The 13387-nt window shown below is 40.7% G+C and overlaps 1 protein-coding gene across 5 annotated transcripts in view; it reads right to left on the bottom strand.

Annotated features, from left to right (window-relative positions):
* Positions 1–4686: 4686 nt before the first annotated feature.
* The window catches only part of rtn4a (reticulon 4a), a 63115-nt gene continuing 54414 nt past the window's right edge, over positions 4687–13387 (bottom strand). For all 5 annotated transcript variants that reach the window (XM_055639840.1, XM_055639841.1, XM_055639842.1 and 2 more), the window contains 3 exons: positions 9007–9053; positions 6770–6828; positions 4687–5570 (listed from right to left, as the gene is read on the bottom strand). In XM_055639840.1, the coding sequence (XP_055495815.1) occupies positions 5528–5570; positions 6770–6828; positions 9007–9053 (149 nt within the window). In that variant the 3' untranslated portion in view covers positions 4687–5527. The remainder of the gene's footprint in view (positions 5571–6769; positions 6829–9006; positions 9054–13387) is intronic.

The raw sequence follows: 13387 nt of genomic DNA on the forward strand, positions 1-13387 counted from the left end.
CTTACTAAGAAAATCTAAATAAATGGAAAATATTAACTGCATTAGTGTAGCTAATCAAAGTATTAAGTATACAAGAAAGTACTTTCTAGGCCTGTTTGAAGTTAAAACATAAATGATATAACCCATCAATTTGGTCAATATGAATCTGTTTTTCACATTATAGTCAATGTGAATCATTATAATGTTTTGGCCATAATTCAAGGCCCTTCTATTTAGAGTCTTTAACTCCTGTTTGGATAGAAAGCAATCTAATATATTTCAGCATCTTTAGTGGACTTACACATTTCAGCTTTACAAGATATTCACCATTCAAGAAGTGTTGCCTTATAAAGTTTGAGTGTGAAAGTGGACTATTCAACTAGATGTTTAAATTCAGCAAGCCAAAGTTCACTATGCAGTTTAGCCACTAGCATGGTGGTATGATAGTCATGCTTCATAAGAATCATAATAATTTAATGAACTATGTTTGTATTATTTAGTGTATTTGTGCTTAATCCTCTTGTCTTTCAATATTTGATAATTTTGGGGAATTTTTTGATGTACACAAATAGGTACAACTGTCAAGATATCAACAACATATTTTATATAGCAGAATATAAAAATAATTATATCCATGGAAATGAAGTACCTAAATGAAAGTTAAAACTAATTTTTTTGATTCATTTTGAAAAGTATAATTCTTACATTTTTCTATTTGATTTTTTAAAATTGCAAATATATATCATTGATAAATTTGTTATACATTGTAAAATAAGGGGTTGTAATATAATGTATAATAAGAAACTGCGTCATGCATGAAATTATTTTTAATTAATAAGAATCATAATTGTTTGGGCTTAAATTATGTAATATGATTCAAATGTCGCTAATGTAGCAACTAATTCCACCAGGATGTGGTCAGTTTCTTATACAAAAGTTATTGTTTAATTTTTAATGTTTTGGTATGAATATATCCAAACAACCAATAAAACAAAATACTTTTACCAAATATAAAATGCAATTAGTTTTAAGAAAATGCAAAATATTTATATTGCTAATAGGAAAAATATATATTTATAAATAGACCTATGTTAAATTGAATTGTGCCAAAATTTTGCAAAAAAGAACTTGAACATATGACACAAAAGCAGGAGTAGGCATATGTCCCCGGAATCTGTCTTAAGATATTTCAAGTGTTTATTTGTCATATAAACCAGAATAATGTAATTCCTGCTGCAGCTATGTCGACACATTTGTCAACAAGATTGTGATTGAGCTGCCTATACCTTACAACCGTTTATTACTCCATAGACCAGGGGTCAGCAACCTGCAGCCCGTAACCCGAAATCAGCCGGCCCGCCCTCGAATGCGGCCGAGCTCTGGTTGTACCGCATCCTGCGCAAAGCCGCCGGCACGGCCCCGCACCTTCTGTGAACATGTTTAAGAAAGAACTGCAGATGCTGAAAAAATCGAAGGTAGACAAAAATTCTGGAGAAACTCAGCGGGTGAGACATGCAAGGATTGCATGAGGCTGCCTCACCCGCTGAGTTTCCTCAGCATTTTTGTCCACCTTCTGTGAACACGTGCTTTGATGCCTGCCATCCGGGGTGGGACCCATGTGATAGATGTGGCCCACCATCCGCTCAGACATGCGTCCCAGTCCCTATGCAGAATAAGGTTGCCGACCCCTGCCATAAACCAATTATCTCTTGCTCAAACTTGAATAGATTCATTGATTCTGCCACCACTTCTTTCCAAGATTCATAAATCTCAGAGATAAAAAACTCCTGCACTGCTTCATCTGAAATATTTTCTATTGTTTACCTCACTTTTATATTTTCAAGGCCAGCGAAACCGTACATAGTACTGCCTTGTACTTTTGTAACAAAACTTGTCTGCTAAGTCAACCATTTGCTATGCTGATTTTGCAGGTCCCTGTAGGCACAGATCAGCCCTTAAAGCAGGATTTTGTTGTCTCCCTCCATTCCAATAACATTGTTTATCTGTTTTCTACCAACTGAGTTAACCTCAAATTTCTGAAAAATAGTGTATTGACATTCATCTTTACGCTAGTGTAGTCTGCAAAATATCCATGGATTTTCTGTAAATTTACCACACGCTAACCTCGGTCATTAATAATAGACAGTGAACAACGTGTGAGGCCCCAAATCTAACCTCTGTGGCACTCTGCTAGTTACAGATTGCCAATATAAAAATGAGCCATTTATTGTGACTCTTCTGAGTATTCCAGGGATTTGAAAAAGGTGAAGAAAAATTTGGTGACAAAAGTTTGATAACAGAAACCAATGTGAAGGCTACAGTGCTTGGACTACACAACCAAAGACTTCAGCCAGTCAGACCAAAGTGGGACCCATTTTTATAAAAAGTGCTGCTTCTGTAGGATCCAGTGAAGTAAGTAATTTATCATTTTCTGCACACACGTTCAATTTCTATAAAGTAAAGCATGAGAGCTCCTTCAAGCATATACTAGCAATGAAACTAAATAGATCTCTTAAAGGCAGAGATAGACAAAATCGTCAAGTTGAGAGTAAGCATTTTGAATCTATCTTGTGGAAGCCACAATAGTATCAGAAATTGAACAGAACTTACTAACTTTTCTTAACTAATTAATGGGATTAAGCGTTTCCAAATACCCCGAACTGGATGTCCTACTTTGTAGGGATAAAAAGAAGTTGCCTGCAAAAAGGGCAGCACAGTTGCGCTGCTGCCTTAGTGCTTGTAGCACTGGAGACCCGGGTTCGATCCCGACAACAGGTACTGTCTGTACAGTTTGTATGGTCTCCATGGGTTTTCTCCGAGATCTTCGGTTCCCTCCCACTCCAAAGATGTACATGTATGTAGGTAAATTGAAAGATTGTAGAGAATAGCGTATTTTCAAGTGGCAGAATGTGTAGTCCAGATAACTGTCGGAGTCGACATGTTTATAGTAGACGCCACTCAATAGTCTGAGACCCGTGATGGAAACTGAGATTATGGATTGGGAGAGAGGTGTCAGACGGTCTGGCTGAAAAAAAAAGCAGGCATAGCTGGGCCCCATGCAAGTGCTCATGGCTACACCTTTAACTTCGAGAAAGTGAGAGGCGGGCCGACCTTAGGAGTTGCGGGGCCCAATTGGGAACAACTTTGATGAGCCCCAGGTTCCCAGCCAAGGTCTGTAGATTCATATAAATATAATTAAAGTCTATTATAGACTTCATATCTCTATGGTAGAATGGAAAGTAATCAAAATGTGCACTTAAAAAGTGCCTGCAAGTTAATGGACCAAACAGATCTAAGCTACATTTTAATATAAAATTGCATACATGTAAGCCTACAAGTAACAAACAAAATGTGTAGATCACCTCTGAAAAGTACAGTTACAATACCACTTGTTTTCGTGACTGTGAAATGAAAAAAAAGTAATTTAATTAAATAGATCCTGGAAAACCAATAACCATTGGTGAAAAACCAGTCCAGGCATTACATTTTGGGCTTCAGCCCCATCCTACCCTTTGAGCTTCTACCCCATCCGAACTTAGTTGTGTGTGTTAGTTGCTAGTTGTCTGTGCGTGATGTGTGGGAGGGAAGGAGGAGGGAGGAAGGACAGAAGGGGAAGGAGAGAAGGGAGGGAGAGGAGCGGATGCCGGCAGATGGGCGTGAGCTGAGGCCGAGGTTTGTAAACGTTGCTCCAACCCCCGGCCCTCCATGTATTGTTCACCGCGTCTCCCCGGGGAGAGGGGTGGAGCCAAGGCTATGAGAAGCACGGCGCCTGGAGGAGCGGGAGTGCTGCCGTGAGTGAACGATGCACCCCCCTCCCTGTTTACCCCTTTCTTCCCCCTCTACTCTCTCTCCCCCCTCCACCCAGGGTAGATCCACCCGAGCCTAGTGTAGATTACTCTGGCACGGGGCCCCCTTACTCGCGGGGCCCAATTGGTCCAATCGGCTTAAGGCCGGCGCTGGTGAGAGGAGTCGAGAGAAGTTGTTGATGGCAGAGGACAGACAGTGTTAGAAGCAATAATTGACTTGAGACTACTGTTTTTGGCATCAATGGTAAGATTAGGAGGGGTGTACTGTTAAGTGGATGTGGAGAGGATGTTTCCACTAGTGGGAGAGTCTAGGACCAGAGGCACACACGTGCAAAGGATAAAGGAGGCAACAGATGTGCAATCTCATGGATTTGTCATGGGGGTGGGGGGGTAAAAGAGAAGAGATGAAAGCTCAAGTTTGTGTGTGAATTAGGCCTATGCTAATACATACTTTTTTCTCCAACATCCTCTATTTAGCAAACTGCAAAACTCTTGAAAAGTCAAAGGATGTGTGATTACATCTTTCCTCTTCTCACTTAATAAAAAGCAACCTTCAAAATCATGATTATGATGACATTAGCAAAGCTAATGTGGTTAGATTAACACTAAGACAAAGTATAGTTTCTTTCTGTCAAGACGATTTGCGGCATGTGCTATTACATCTGTAGCTTCTTAGAGAAGCAACCTAAGGAGCTAATCATTTAAATAAGGAGACATGAAAAGTGTATACTATTTTGCCTGTATAGAAAAGAATGTGAATTTTGAAGTGGCAAGAAAGAAATGATATATCAATGTGTGAAGAAACTAACCGTTCTAAGAAGTCATGGATAAACAGTGAGCTCTGGGTCAAAGTGCCTAATACCCTGAAAATATAGGTAGAAAAACTCAAAGAATACATCTGTAAGCTTTATTCATTTTTATTCCACACTGCATTCCCCAGACGAAAGCCGGAGCCCAATTTACAATGCAATGTTCATTGCCTCATCTGTGCATCCGACAATGCTTGAAATTTCCAAGTTACATTTATTTGTAGCATTAAATACAGTCCACAAATAATCAGCAGTACAGTTAAATTTGCTATTGTTCATATTTTTGCTATAGATGAAATTAATGATTGTACATTAATGTGATTAATGTAATATTCTGCATGTTTTAGCAATGTGGATTCATCTTTAAATTGCAGCCAACTCTGAAACATCAAGCACTGTAGAGCTGATGAAATCAGCTCTGTGAAACACTAACTGGTAATTGTTAAAACAGTAAAATCTTAATACAGCGAAGGATTTGTCAGAAAAGCAAGACCTCAATATCACTAAAATGGTACAGTAAATATAATCATCAGGGATTAGAAATTTGCAACAACCTCACAGCATAGATTCTACAGTGTGCAAACTGGGGATGGGGTGGAGGGTGGGAATACTCAAAACTCCTACTGCACCATGATTTGTTACACATAAGACACTAACCCTGACAAGTGCAATGTACAGCTTCTCAAATCTTTAATACAAACCAGTGTTTTCTGTACCATATCAGATAAATAAACTGACTTCAAATGTTGTACGTTAGTATTTGAGATATAATAGATCATGACTGCAGTTAAACACTGTTTCAGTTACTACCAAAATGTAAAAGATTTGCAAATTACACTGCAGTTCCAAGGCTATTTTGTTCTTCCCAACCCTCCCTGTGACAATCGAGTGATAGCCCTGCAGACAACATGCCATGAAACGCAGGGCAGGATACTACTCTGTTTTCTTCCTCAGACCAGGAACTTTAGCTCGAATCCTAAAATGAGAAATAAAAGTTATTTGATTAACAATTTTCATTTTTTTAATTTTATTTAAATATATGCTGGCCTGTTATGCAATAGCTGTGGGGTTTGCTAATGAAAGTAGCAACCATTACCAAAACACCAAGAAAACTAGCCTTTGCCTAAACTGGTAATGTTCACAGTTGATTTTCGGCATAAATTGCATGCACACCATACGTTGTTTTATCTCCCAGATTCACAAATAGGGGGAAAAAATGCCCTATACTAAATCTAATCATGGAGCTCCTATGCTTCTGCATTCAATACATCTTCTAGACAAAATAGTCCACGTGCAAATCCCACCATAAAATATACTTTGTTCAAGCTTTGGTAGTCAGTTAGTTTGGTGTGTTTATGACTGCCAAAGGAAATTTTGCGCAAAATCAACATTTTTAAAAACAGTTGAAAAATCAGATACTCCCCAATTTAACAGTGCCGTAGAAAAAATCCTCCATAAGGATATCTTAAATAATAGACAGCCCAAATCTTCACACGAATACCATATGGAGTGAGAGTACAACTGATTGGACACAATTGACAAACTCTGTTCAAATTATAGGCTGTGTAAACTTGGTCAAAGGATACAGAAAATAAGATTCTCTAGCTATATGTAAATTTAGTATTCATGCTATAATACAAAAGATAATTTATTGCGCACCACAAATAATGCCACTCTTCCTTTGCAAGCTATCAGATAGGAACTTGCTAAATTTACCATGGCTAGTGGTTTGACATTTAAAAAAAAAATCCAAAAAAAAAAAAAGCACAATAAAATGCCTTTCAAGATGCTATATATTGGGAAAGATACTTAAAAAGATGAATACTTTTGCACCATTTATCCACAAGGGACATAACCAGGCATTTAAACAGCATGCAAACTTTTGTTTGTCAATAATCAGACTACAATAATTTCAGCTACGAAATTATCTTAAGGCGTTCAAACTCTAATGGTCAATAATGTTGTGAAAGATAAGTACATGGGGAAATTGGAGTCTTAAGGACATTGGTGCTATATTCACATTCTGCAAAGCATCTTGGAGAGAGATGGGTGTCATGCTCCATGTAAACATCTTGAAAGAAATGACAGGCAAGAAGGAAACAGAACAATACTTAGCCACAGAAACACTCAAAATGGCTGTAAGTAATTACAGTTTCCAAATTCTTGCATACTTACTTGGCGGTGACATCTCTAATCTGTTTGCTTACTATCCCCAAGTAATGATCAATTTGAGCCTAAAAAGAAATAACACTCATATTACAACCATTGAAGAAGTGCATTTCTCAAAGTACCGTACTATGGTTCCAGTTAATCCGAAGCCTTATTGCACAGAGATTGCAGGAGGGGGTTGGGAGTGCGGCAGTGATGGAAGAATTAACCAGCAAAATTCATTTATTGTAGTCAAGAGCATTTGCCTTGCATGTAAATCAGCACAGGTACAGAAGGCAGCCTCAATGCAGTTGATATAGCGGAGAAAGAGTTGGGGGGGAGGGGGGAGATAGGGCCATTGTATGCCAGGCATAGGACAGACAGTGTTAGTAGCAACAGTTGAAGAGACTGAAGGTAGACAAAAATGCTGGAGAAACTCATCGGGTGAGGCAGCATCTACGGAGCGAAGGAATAGGTGACGTTTTGGGTCGAGACCCTTCTTCAGACTCAAAAGTTGATTAGAAACTACTGTTTTTGGCAGTGCTGGGGAAGATGGATGGATGAGACGAGGAGGTGTGGACTGCTGAGTGGATGTTTCCACTAGTGGGAGAGTCTAGGACCAGAGGCCGTAGCCTCACAATAAATGGACGTACCTTTAGAAAGGAGATGAGGAATTTATTTAGTCATAGAGTGTGGTGAATCTGTGGAATTCATTGCTACAGAAGGCTGTGGAAGCCAAGTCATTGTACATTTTTTAAGGCAGAGATCGACAAATTCTTGATTAGTACAGCTGTCAGGGATTATTTGGAGAAGGCAAGAGAATGGGGTTATGAGGGAAAGATAGACCAACCATGATTGATTGAATGGCAGACTTAATGGGCCAAATGACCAATTCTGCTCCTATAACTTATGAATTTATGAGGATGGAAGCAGCAGTCAAATGTTTAAGCACAAGAACACTGCTCTAGTTTAAATCACTGGAACAGGATGAGACCACATCAAAATAATAACTTAGGTACACAAAAAAGCTGGAGAAACTCAGCGGGTGCAGCAGCATCTATGGAGCGAAGGAAATAGGCAACGTTTCGGGCCGAAACCCTTCTTCAGACTGATCGGGGGCGGGGGTAGGCGGGGACAAGAAAGGAAAAAGGAGGAGGAGCCCGAAGGCTGGGGGATGGGAGGAGACAGCAGGGGGACTGAGGAAAGGGAGGAGACAGCAAGGACTAACAAAATTGGGAGAATTCGATGTTCATGCCCCCAGGATGCAGACTCCCCAAACGGAATATGACGTGCTGTTCCTCCAATTTCCGGTGCTGCTCGCTGTGGCCATGGAGGAGACCCAGGACAGACACCTCCGCTCGGTCCGCAATAACCAAGCTGACCTCCCGGTGGCTCAGCACTTCAACTCCCCCTCCCACTCCGTTTCCGACCTCTCTGTCCTGGGTCTCCTCCATGGCCACAGCGAGCAGCACCGGAAATTGGAGGAACAGCACCTCATATTCCGTTTGGGGAGTCTGCATCCTGGGGGCATGAACATCGAATTCTCCCAATTTTGGTAGTCCTTGCTGTCTCCTCCCCTTCCTCAGTCCCCCTGCTGTCTCCTCCCATCCCCCAGCCTTTGGGCTCCTCCTCCTTTTTCCTTTCTTGTCCCCGCCCCGTCTGAAGGGTTTCGGCCCGAAACGTTGCCTATTTCCTTCGCTCCATAGATGCTGCTGCACCCGCTGAGTTTCTCCAGCTTTTTTGTGTACCTTCGATTCTCCAGCATCTGCAGTTCCTTCTTAAACAAAGTAATAACTTATGCAGTCTTCTTTAAATATACCAGCTTGATCTAGATGCAAGAAATCTTAATAATTGAGCTAGTCCAAAACAAGAGATTGGGGTAGTCAGTCTGAGTGTGGCTAATGCTAGCCCACATGGATTATATGAAGCTTGTTCAGACAACTTTCAAAAATGTCTTTGCCATTAAAGTTGTGGTGTCTTTTGTATTTAAAATAATCAAAATCTGCTATAGACCGTCTGTCAGGAATCATTAAAAAAGAATCAACACGATGGCAGTCATACCAGCAACGCAGATTAAATGCAAGACCTCAATTATTGATTGCTGTACAAAGCCAGATAACGCTCAAAATATGTGAGAACCAATTTTTCTACCAGTCAAGATAACCTCTATCAAATGCAAATTGTGTTCATGCCAGCATGCTTCTACACAACCATTTTGTAAACTTTAATATCCCTTCGGCAGAAGAGCAATTTTAGTCACTTACCTGGTGCCTTTCATAGACAACTGGAATGCTGAAAACTGCTACCAGAGCTGAAGGAAAAATAAATTTAATTCATTTAGTATTGAGAAACTTTACAAAGCATTTTAAAAACCTAAAGAAATTTTTAATTTAAAACAGCTATTACACAAATACATGCATGGTAAACCTTTTTCATTAACATAAAGACAATCAGTTTTTAATCCTCAGGTTCGGCACTGATTTTTGATCTTCAGATAACTAGGTGGAATAGAATTTAGATTCATGTGTATTTGTACCTCGTTATGAAGGCATGCTCAAACAACATGAACAAGATCCTTTCCTGGAAGTTAAACTGACCAGACACCACCTAAGGATCTAGTCTACTCTTACCTAGTGGAAAACCTCTCATTCCCCGACTTGCCCATTTGCTTAATTTCTTCCCACTTTTTAGAGGCCATGTTGGACTGTCACCCACACGCATCTAGGTTTATATTACCAGCACAACATGGCCCCTTCATTTAAACTAATCGTCTTTCCATAGCAACTTGTTATCTACGATGACATTATTTTTTTTTACTTTTAGCAGTAAATCTTTTAAGTCACACCATATCCAGTCTTATGGAAAGTACATCTACTGTATTACATCACAAAATTATCCGTTTCCATATATTTTTCCAACCGAAACATATTCAGCCAATCTAAATGCACCCCAGCTCTCGAAATTCTCATCAGTTCCTTTCCCATGTACTTATTGTAACCTGGGGAGTAAAAATATTTGGATTGCCAGAAGGCTTTTGACAAGATGCCACATAAAAGGCTGATGGACTAGATAGTAGAATTGTGCAGAGTACTGGTGAGATCCCACCTGCAGTACTGTTTTGGTTCTCTTATTTAAGAAAGGATGTACCAGGAATTAGCAGCTGTCCAAATAAGATTCACTAGGCTAATTTCTGGGATGAGAAGGCTGTCGTATCACAAATGAAGATTGTCAAATCACAAATAGCTGTATAAATTAGATCTACATCTTTTGGAGCACAGAGAGCGAGAGTGATCTTTTTGAAACATACGAGATCCTCAGGGGGCTTAACGGGATGTCAAAATATTTCTACCAGTGGGAGAATCTTAAGCAAAGGGACATTGTTATAATACTTAGGGTTGGTGATTCAAACTAAGCTGCGCAGGAACTTCTCAGAGTCATGCAGCATGGAAATAGGCCCATCCGCCAACTTGTCTCTGCCTACCAGGAATAAAATGAAATAACTGAAAAATTGAAAAATCACATTTACATAAGTATTCAGACCCTTTACTCAGTACTTTGTTGAGGCACCTTTGGCAGCGATTACAGCCTCAAGTCTTCTTCGGTATGATGCTACAAGCATTTTTTATTTGGGGAAATTCTCCCATTCTTCTCTGCAGATCCTCTCAAGCTCTGTCAGGTTGGATGGGGACCGTTGATGCACAGCTATTTTTAGGTCCCTCCAGAGACGTTCAATCGGGTTCAAGTCCCGGCTCTGGCTGGGCCACTCAAGGACATTCACAGACTTGTCACAAAGTCACTCCTGCAGTGTCTTGGCTGTGTGCTTAGGGTCGTTGTCCTGTTGGAAGGTGAACCTCCGCGCCAGACTGAGGTCCAGAACGCTCTGGAGCAGGTTTTCATCAAGGATCTCTCTGTACTTTGCCCCGTTCATCTTTCCCTCGATCTCGACTAGTTTCCCAGTTACTGCCACTGAAAATCATCCCCACAGCATGATGCTGCCACCACCATGCTTCACCGTAGGTATGGTATTGGCCAGGTGATGAGCTGTGCCTGGTTTCCTCCAGACGTGGCATTCAGGCCAAAGAGTTCAATCTTAGTTTCATCAGACCAGAGAATCTTATTTCTCATGCATTTTGGCAAACTCCAAGCGGGCTGTCACATGTGTCATTTACTGGGGAGTGGTTTCCGTCTGGCCACTCCACCATAAAGGCCTGATTGGTGGAGTGCTGGAAGGTTCTCCCATCTCCACAGAGGAACTCTGGAGCTCTGTCAGAGTGAACATCACCTCCCTGGCCAAGGCCCTCTCTTCCGATTGCTCAGTTTGGCCGGGTGAGCAGCTCTATGAAGACTCCTGATGATTCCAAAGTTCTTCCATTTAAGAATGACGGAGGCCACTGTGCACTTTGGGACCTGCAATGCTGCAGAGATTCTTTTATACCCTTCCCCAGATCTGTGTCTCGACACAATCCTGTCTCGGAGGTCTACGGACAATTCCTTCGTCTTCGTGGCTTGGTTTTCGCTCTGACATGCACTGTCAACTGTGGGACTTTATATAGACAGGTGTGTGCCTTTCCAAATCATGTCCAATCAATTTAATTTACCACTGTTGGACTCCAATCAGGTTGTAGAAACATCTCAAGGATAATCAATGGAAACAGGATGAACCTAAGCTCAATTCTGAGCGTCACAGCAAAGGGTCTGAATACTTATGTAAATGTGATATTTCCATTTTTGTTTAATTACTTTGCAAACATTTCCAAACACCTGTCTTCGCTTCTTCATTTTGGGGTATTGTGTGTCAATTGATGATAAAAAAAAAAGAATTTAATCCATTTTAAAATAAGGCTGTAACGTCACAAAATGTGGAAAAAGTGAAGGGGTCTGAATCATTTCTGAATGCACTGTATACTGGGTCAAAAGACTGTGCATTCACCCAATCTATTCCTCATTGTTTTCTACACTTCTATTAGATTACCCCCTCAGTCTCCTGCACTGTAAGGAATAAAGTCCTAGCTTGCCCAATCTCCCTATCGCTCTAGTCCTGGCAACAACCGCAAAAATCCTCTGCACCCTTTCTGGCTTAATGACACCTTCCCGCAAGCAGGATGGTCAAAACTCACAATATTCCAAGTGCAGCCTCGCCAACATTTTCTACAACTGTAAGGTAACATCCCAATTTTTATACTATATTCATTTACTGATAAAGGGCAGGATGCCAAAAGACTTCACCACCCTATCTACTCACAACATCATTTTCAGGGATGTACTTGTTGTTCTAGATCACTCTACTTAACAACACTCCACGGGACTTTATATCTCACTGTGAAATTTGATATCTCAAATGCAATACCTCACACTAATTTTAATTAAATTCCATTGGCCATTCCTCAGCCAGATCTTGTAATTCTTGACATCCATCTTCACTGTCCATAATGTTTCTTGAGTGCCCTCCTCAAATTTAACAATCATATCTTGTACATTCTCATCCAAATCATAGATAGATGACAGACAGCAATGAGCACTGATCCCCGAGGCACACCACTAATCACAGGTCTCGACTCCAAAGAACAACCTTCCATCACCACTCTCTGCCTCCTACGTTGAAGTTAGTTGTATGTAGAGTTAGCTAGCTACCCCTGGTTCCCATGCGATATAACCACCAGAGAAGCTTACCAGTAGAACTTTAATGGCCTTGGTGAAGGCCACATAGACTGCATCGATGGCCATGCTGCCATCAAGCTTCTTGGTCACTTCAAAATCAAAATCCACGAGACAACTTCCCACACACAAAACCAAGCTGACTATCCTTATCAGTCCATCCAATATGCATATATAATATATCCATCAGTAACTTTCCTACCAGAATTATTATGCTCACTGGTCTATAGTTGCCAGGTTTTCCTTTGCAGCCTTTCTAAAGTAGAGACACATTCGTCACCTTCAACATTAGCCATACGCTAGTCTCTCAGCACTGTACCTGCATCTAACGACGACTCGTATCTCAGGTATCCTGTGAATCTCTAGGTTTCCAAATGTGATTAAGCTCTGCATCCTCCACTACCCCAGGCAAGTTCCAGGCATCCACACGCGGTGTAAAAACGCAACCTGTATATTTCCTTTAAACTTTTGCTTCCCTCACCTTAAATCCCTGCCTTCTAGTCTTGAGATGTCCAACCTGGGCAAAAGGTTCTGTCTACCCTATCTATGTCTCTCAATATTATATTTCTGTCGCCCTCCCCTCAATATCCAGAATTCCAGAGAAAACAATCCAAGTTTGTCCAACCACTCCTTGTAGCTAATACCCCTAAGCCAGAAAGTATTCTCGTGAACATCTTCTGCACCCTTTCAAAAGCCTCCACCATCTTACTATAATGGGGTCACCAGAACTGTATGCGATAGTCCAATGCCCCGACACATGAAAGTAAACATACCATATGTCTTCTTCACCATTATCTACTTGCGTTGCCACTTTCAGGGAGTTATGGATTGGATCCTCTGTACATCAATGCTAGGGTCCTGCCATTACTTGTATATTTTCGTTGCATTCAATCTCCAAAGGCACAACACCTTGCACTTGCTCAGATTAAATTCTGAATGCCATTTCTCCACTCTTTTCCGTAGCTGATCTATATCCCGCAGTATACTTTG

The sequence above is a fragment of the Leucoraja erinacea genome, chromosome 8, assembly GCF_028641065.1.
Source record: "Leucoraja erinacea ecotype New England chromosome 8, Leri_hhj_1, whole genome shotgun sequence".
Taxonomy (NCBI): domain Eukaryota; kingdom Metazoa; phylum Chordata; class Chondrichthyes; order Rajiformes; family Rajidae; genus Leucoraja; species Leucoraja erinaceus.